The 7748-nt window shown below is 39.9% G+C and overlaps 1 protein-coding gene across 1 annotated transcript; it reads left to right on the plus strand.

Moving 5' to 3' along the window:
- Positions 1–1055: 1055 nt before the first annotated feature.
- LOC147633472 (glycine-rich RNA-binding protein RZ1C-like) lies at positions 1056–6453 on the plus strand. The gene is made up of 3 exons (XM_086806560.1): positions 1056–1140; positions 1254–1379; positions 4504–6453. The coding sequence occupies exons 2-3, from the start codon at positions 1269–1271 to the stop codon at positions 5149–5151; spliced, it is 759 nt and encodes a 252-aa protein (XP_086662686.1). The 5' UTR covers positions 1056–1140; positions 1254–1268; the 3' UTR covers positions 5152–6453.
- The last annotated feature ends 1295 nt before the right edge of the window (positions 6454–7748 follow it).

The following is a 7748-nucleotide window of genomic DNA, read 5'->3' on the forward strand; positions in this document are numbered from 1 at the left end:
GCTTTACTTGCTCTCTATCTCCTTGTAGGCATGCCTTGGAAAAAGCTATTTATGGTATGCTTGATGGAGGTTAATGTACATCATCTACAACATGGTGGACTAGAGCAAACATTGCCACAACCTATCAACACAGCAACTCGCTACAATTCTATGTAACCCACATGTGGCTAGTCGCTATCCTCTTATACATCCTATTCAACAAATTTATCTTCAGTACAATGGCTTTTTTTGTGATATGTCTTTGGAGGTAAAAATTGATTGAGAGTTTCATTTGTCTTTTGAAAACTTGACTGAAAAATATTGTATTGAAAACCTTTGTAGACATTTGAAAACCGATCAGTTTTCTAAATTATTGGATGAAATTTGAAGTAGGAGTTTTTTTTGAAAAAGTTTTTTTTCTTACGCTGCAATGGAGGAATTGCAATTTTCCTTTTAATTTTTTAAAGACTTGGCATAGATATGTTTTGATTAGCATTTAATGTTTGTGTAAATATAGTCATTGTTTGTGTAATTATATTTATTATTCACAATAAGAAGTTAATCTTTTAATGTTTGTGTAAGTATAGTAATTGTTTGCGTAAGTATATTTATGATTCACAATAAGAAGTTCATCATAAAGCAAAGCAGGGCGGGAGGTTTCTTCTATAATTTTTGTTTTTTTGTCATTAGGATGCAAGTAAAAAGACACCCTTTTTGCAAACAGGTATTTGCAAGCTTAATTTGTTGTTGGTATTCTTTGGGCTAGAGCTAGACCTTTTATTATTGGGTTGAGTAGGAATCAAACCCATGATAAAAGCTAGCATTTACATAGGATCTCTTTTTACACCTGCCACAACCATCCTATCCCAATCGCTTTTATCTTATAAATATATCTTTTGTTCCCAAAAAAAAAGAGGAATCAAACTTGCGATGTCGCGCTTGGGACTCCTTTTAGGAACACAGGTCCCTTGCAGAGAGAGAGAAAAAAAGGTTGGGTAGAAAAAGCTGGTTTATATATACACAACTCACAATTTTAATTCTAAGTTTTATTTCTTGGGCGGGCAATATTGGGTCTGGGCGGTCGAATGTGAACACGCGTCAGGATAAATATGGCTTAGGTCACTTACAAGCTTTCATTCTAAAGCATCTATTTATACTTGGGTATGTGCTTTGCTTGAGCCCCTGTTAGGGTTTTGTTTTCTGCAGTAGAAGCCAGTCACTTAGGGCTAGGGTTCTTTAAACCTTACCCCGTCTGATCTTTCAGTTTCTTGCAGATTTGAACTTCAGTTATGGAAGAGTACGAGGAGAATAGGGTTTTCGTTGGCGGCCTTTCCTGGGAGATGGACGACAGGGGTCTAGAAAACTACTTCAGGAGATTCGGAAAGGTCATGGAAGCAAAGGTTGGTCCATAAAATCGGTGTTTTTCTGCGCGTAATTTTTCTTAATGACTGTTGATTTGCCGTATGTGGCTCTTTGCTTTTGTGGTTTTCTTCCGATTTTTTGCGTTCTGTGTGTATTTAGGGGGTCTCTTGCTTACACATGGAAGAAGTCCTCCTTTTTTTTCTATAATAATTGTTTCAAAGTACTGTATCTTATTCTTTATTTCTTTCTCTGCTATTTTTCTTTTCTAATCCCCTTTCAAAAATAACTCTGAAACCCATTTCCAAAATTTTATGAGACTTGCAAGACTACAATTGCTATGCTTTGATATTTTCAATGCTATTTTTTTGAAAAAGCCAATGTATTTGCATTAATTTTCCAAGGCTAAAGATTTGGCATGAGTAAGATGATGTATGATATGTGTATAGGCTACTTGTGTCTATACTGAGAGCCAGAAGGTGTTAAGTGAGAGTGTCAGTCTACTATGAATGCGAAGGCTTCAAGTGTGTCTTTACGAGTCCAACCTCTTTTTCATCATATGTCGAAGAGTCTCGGGACCACCTTGGGATAGCAAAGATGGGGGAAGAAAGAGAAAAACCATCAAAATTTGTTTTTGCAAAATTTGAAAGTAATTGTAGTTTTTTAATGGAAATATGGGATGGCTTGTTTTTTCAAATGGCAAGCCAGAAGTAAATGTTAAGTCTAGATTTTACATACAGTGAAAAAGATCTCCTTTCTGATGAGCCATCCAGAAGAAGTGCAGTTTTGTGGTCTCAATTGGTTCTTGCAGGTCTTGGAACTCCTTATGGATTATGTCATTGGGATCTGCTTTGAAGTAACAATTGAGGGGTGAATTTTCTTATGTTTCCAGTTTGTTTGCACAACTTGGGCTCTTGTATTCTATTTATGCTTCTTAGTAAGTAAGGTCTATCTGTGCTCACCAGCAAGTGAGTAGCTTATGTTTGGATGTGTGTTGTACTACCTACTTGTGCCCTTTAGAATTTACGCTTTCTCTTTTTCTTTAAAAAAAAATCAAGTTTGTAATTAAGCTTATCTGTGTTCAGAATCGTGTGCATATGTGTGGTAGTTGTGCTAGAATGAAATGTTAACTTGACTACTCTTTTTGTCATGCGTTTATCTCGTCTCAAGAGTGGTTTTGCAATTGCTTGCTTATGTGCTCAGTTTGTAAGTGTATCTTGTTTTACGAAGGCATGCATTCCTTGCCTAGTGGAGAAACAAATTGTACTTTCATGATTCCCTCTCCCATCATTATGACAAGCGTTGTGTAGTCTAGTTTAGTTGCTTGCTTGTGTGGTGTCTATAGGAGAGCCATTGCATATGAGATTGTTGCTTAGGAAAATTCTGCCTTTGGTTATTGGAAGGGGGAGGGGAGAATACTCCTTTTGTGTCCTTTTAAGGCCCCTTGGCCAAGCCATGTGGCTTTGATGGCTTGCCCAGATTTGGCAATGAAGTGTAGAACATTGTATGTGGGCCGAAGAACCTTTACTAGATAATGATCTTGTTCTACTAAGTGTGGTTGAGGACCATTTTTGCAGAAATTGATTTGGCCTGATCTTATTCTTCATGGGCCAAGTCAATTGCGATACTCCTTTTGTGTCCTTTTAAGGCCCCTTGGCCAAGCCATGTGGCTTTGATGGCTTGCCCAGATTTGGCAATGAAGTGTAGAACATTGTATGTGGGCCGAAGAACCTTTACTAGATAACGATCTTGCTCTTCTAAGTGTGGTTGAGGACCATTTTTGCAGAAATTGATTTGGCCTGACCTTATTCTTCATGGGCCAAGTCAATTGCGATACTCTTGTTAGCCTTTTGACCTCAAAAAACATCCATGCAATTTGGTTTGGGAGATTTTTTAAATGCCGTGGTGACAGCTTCACCATGCTTCAAGCTATGGGGAAGTTTTTTGTATGTTGCCATGGCCTCAATCAAAAGATCATATTCACACAATGTGGGGAAACCATCCATCCTCAGAGCCATTATCTTCGTAAAAAGAGAGCACTATTACTTACTTTGTGGATTAAATATGGTTAAATTCCTAGCTTTCATCTGATACTAGCGTGTGTTCCTCATGATACTCTTCAATCACACCATAGTTCCTCCCATGCATGCATCAATGAAAATCACACAAGGCACAATAATGTCTACTCTTGATGCGCTTCCAGTTGCCACATAGCACAGTCAAAGCTGGTTTGTGTAGAGCCTTCAAAGGTCTTATGCAGGATGTTGCCCTTTTGCCATCGAGGAGTATGCATAATGTGAAATTTCAAGTCTCACTGCATGAAAAACTGTGATCCTTTGTTGCTTCCTTGATTATATCCCTTGGATACATATGAGAGTGCAGAATGTCATATGACAAAGCACATCTTTGTCAGCACTATTGTTGCATCTTTGATTGCATCGCCTGGACGCTAATCCTTAGTGGGAAAAGGTGTGGTATCGGTGAGGGTACAAAAGTGGGGGTAAGGGGCAAGCGTGTTTAATGGATCATGCAACTCAATCACTAGTATTTGTACTGATCTGGAGAACTTAGGTTTGAATTGCATGTCAATTCTCCTTGCTGACATTAAGTCATCTGTATGCAATTCTCCTTGTTGACATTAAGTCCTCTCATCTGTCTTTTCTAAGGAGTAAGTGCTGCAAAAAACTCAGTGTGCCAACCCCTTGCCTCCTACCTTTAGGTGGCCTTCACATGGGTTCTGATCCCATGGAAAATTCTTCTACAAAATTGGCAACCCTTAGCGAGTTCTTTGCACATCAAAAAATTGAAATGAAGGTCTAGACAGCCCTCAGAGAATGTCAAGGAAACTTTCAATCGTAATGAAGGTGTAGACAGTCCTTAGAAAATGTACGAGAAACCATCAATCGGGAGAGAGAGCTAGCCGTGACAGGCAATAAATACCACCTACTTGACCAGATTTCATTAAATTTTGTGAACAAATCTTGGAGCTATTTCATATTCCTCCTTCCCTCTGGAACATCATAGGATTTTGCTGTCAAATTGTATATTTGCTGTGCAAGAGTTCAATTGCTTTTAATACGGGGAAAACTGGTATATGCATTGATTTTGATGGTCATAGTTTCTAAATGCTCTACCCAATTTGACAACCAATTTTCTTCCTGCCAGGTAATGTTAGACAGGGATACTGGTCGGCCTCGTGGTTTTGGATTTGTTACATTTGCTGACAAAAGGGGCATGGAAGATGCTATTGATAAGTTGCATGATAGGGAGCTTGATGGTCGCATAGTTTCTGTCACAAAAGCACAGCCGAAGATGTGGAGTGGTGGAAAAAGCAGTAGTTACAGAGATGACTATGGCAGTGGGCCAAGAGGAGGATATGGTGGTCGCGGTGGTGGTGGTGGTGGTGGTGGTGGTGGCCGAGAGGATTGTTTCAACTGTGGCCAACCAGGTCATTGGGCCAGGGATTGCCCTTCTGCTGGTAGTGGTGGTGGTGGCAAGTTTTCACGTGGTGACAGGTACAGCGGTCGTGACCGTTATGGGGGTGGGACGGGCTATGGTAGCCGGTACAATGGTCGAGATTATGGTGGGGATAGAGGGTATGACAGATACAATGGTCGTGACTATGGTGGGGATCGGGGATATGATAGATATGATGATGGCTACAGCAGGGAAGGGCGCTATGGGGACCGTGATGGTGGCCGTGACCGTTACGGAAGTGGTGGACCAGCCAGATACGAAGGACGATACAAAGAACGTGCGGGCCCATATGACCGTCCGAGTGGTGGACGTTCAGTCTATGATGGCCGCTATTGATAATGGGCAGTCATTAGAAGTTGTCTAATGCCTTTTTTGAAGGACAGCATACTTGATTGTATGTGAACTCGATGATTTTGTCAGCCAGGTCAGCACTGTTTACAGTACAGCTAGTCTATCAGAACGTTTCTAATGTTTTTTGGAGTTAATTTTGAGTGCCATGAGGACACAGTATGATCAACTGGGCGTCAATTGTGTTGGATGCTAGTCAGTGAAGTGACAGCAACACTGCTTTTGCTCTTATGTTACAGTTTTTCTTACAGAAAGAACATTGTGTGCTTCATTGTTCGTGGGCAGACTTTAACAGCTTTCTGAGTGCTAATTTTGATGGGCTGAGTGTCAAAGCATAGGAGACATACTAACCAGAAAGCAGTACATGTGATACCAGCTGACAGTTCTCTAGACTCAGAGCATGTTAGCAGCTTTTGCTTGATTGTGAGTTTTGTTGTTTGTGTCGACAATGTTACAGTTGGCTCCTGGTTCCTCGTCTCGCTATCATGTTTGTATCATTATTTTGAGATGTCAGGTGGGCAGTACATGTGATGCCAGTTGACAGTGTTTGCTTGATTGTGAGTTTTGTTGTTTGTGTTAACACTGTAACAGTTGGCCCGTGGTTAATGGTTTTGTTCTCATACCTGCTTGACACCATTATAAGACGGTTCAGGTGGGGCATCGAAGGAGAAGAGGCAGTAGCAGCAAGAGAGAGGATGGTAAGACTAGCAGCAACGATTTGAACTTGATCCCAATTGTCATGATCAGCAGTTGATCTAGTACAGATGTAGCTCTTCCTTTCAGTTTCAGAAGTAGCATTTGTGACTCTGGCTCCTTTCTGATCAGGTGTAGTTGGTCCTACCACCCTGAAAGTCAGGCCTGGCTGAGACTTTGAGAATCAAAGGGGACAGGAGTGTGTGCAGCCTTCAGGACAGATCTCAGAAGGCAAGGCTGGAAAGCATTTTAGAATATGGGTTTACCTTTTCAAAGGTTTGGTTTGTGTGGTTATGTTTTGAAGATATGATGTGCAGCCCACCTCATTGCCTTCTACAAGAAAACAGAATGCCTGACCAAGGCCGAAACTTCAGAGCTCCCAAGTGTTCTTGGGAGCAAGGAAAAAGTCCAAGCAAGAAAAAAATGGCTCCCAAGTCAATAGCACAGGCCAGGCATTTTCGTTGGCCTATCTGTGCCTGAAAACTGAAAAGTCTGCTAGCATCACGCAATCAGTGTTGCTGCCGTGCTGCCTTGATAAAAAGTGTAGGAAAAATTACTAGATTGAAAATGCAAGTAAATTTCTTGATTTGGATCAAATATGCTCTCTTTTTTTTAAGTAGAACTGCTTTTTAGATATGTAGGTCATGGTGCCTAAAGGGTTTTAAAGGAAAATTGAAGTTCAAAAAATTTCGTGTAGGACACGAAAGAAATGGTGGGGTGCTCCAAATGATCTGCATCTTGTTTTGAAATTCAGGAAGGGTAGAGCGACCTAAGAGTGCAGAAAGCCCTTGTCAAGTTGTGAGGTGGTACCTGATTCTTTTTTCTTTAAAGTAGTAGGCAAAGCTCATGATTATAGTGGTGTCTATAGTTTGTAGTAACCCTGGTGTCTATAATTTGTAGTTAACCCTGTACAAGTCTTAAAAGGGTAAAGAAAATTCAATCTGTACTGATGGGGGGGCTTGAAGTAATAAATATAGCTCAAACAATGGGAAAAAATTGATTTGGGGATATAGAATATGGTCTTGGAGAGTTGAGTATTGTTGGTAAACCCCAAAATTCTAGATCCCTGCATTATTGAAAGGTGTCTTTATTTCCATTGGCTAGAACTCCTTGAAGTCCATAGAAACACAATAACTCAAACCTCAATCTTGGAGAGGGCAATGGGAGCATGTTAATTTGTTTATCCACGACTTGAGGAATATTAATCAAAGGGGTACAGACAACAGGATTTTGGGGGAAAGAGCTGCAAGAAGGCAATGGTCTTGGAGGTCAGCAGTGCTAGTAGACTTCTATTGTACAGCAAGATGAAAGGATAAATTCCTAATACATTCGTGGTGTTGAATATGAAATTCAGTTTCTGCTTGAGGCATTTCTAGTCTAACATTGCCAAGACCAACGCTACATTCATGACAGCATCCGAAGGTGAAAAAGGAGAGAGGAGAAAAGTTTGGTCAGTACCTTTGAAAAGTAGCTTGATGTGTTTTAAAGCTTGAATTCCACATAATCTTAATCAACTTATAAAAGCCCACCTACAACCATCCATTCTTTGGTTGCTAGAAGACTCCATTAAACATCATGAAACCTTTAATAAACTATAACGTATCAAGGCGAAAAATCTAGACAATTTTCAACCTTTATCTTTATTTATATATGAAAGAGTCGTTACAAGTGTACCTATAAATTGCTAGAATATTGTGATTGGCATTTTTGCTTTTATTTTGAATTCCATGACATAGTACTGTCAAATAACTCTCAAGTCTTGCACATGTTTCTTAATGTCCATTATGAGTCTGTGAGCTTCCACACCTGAATCTAATAAATATACAAGGACAAGATTCAACTTGAATCAACTCTTCATCAAAATCCAAGGGTGACCAAGATCCCCACTATAT

This window comes from Cibotium barometz, chromosome 12 (assembly GCF_041138505.1).
Source record: "Cibotium barometz isolate CiBa-2024 chromosome 12, ASM4113850v1, whole genome shotgun sequence".
NCBI lineage: Eukaryota > Viridiplantae > Streptophyta > Polypodiopsida > Cyatheales > Cibotiaceae > Cibotium > Cibotium barometz.

Excerpts from the sequence above, each read along its gene's own strand:
- LOC147633472 (XM_086806560.1), top strand. The coding sequence starts at position 1,269 with ATGGAAGAGTACGAGGAGAATAGGGTTTTCGTTGGCGGCCTTTCCTGG. Across the intron at positions 1,380-4,503 it reads GAAAGGTCATGGAAGCAAAG|GTAATGTTAGACAGGGATAC; the intron begins GTTGGTCCATAA and ends TCTTCCTGCCAG.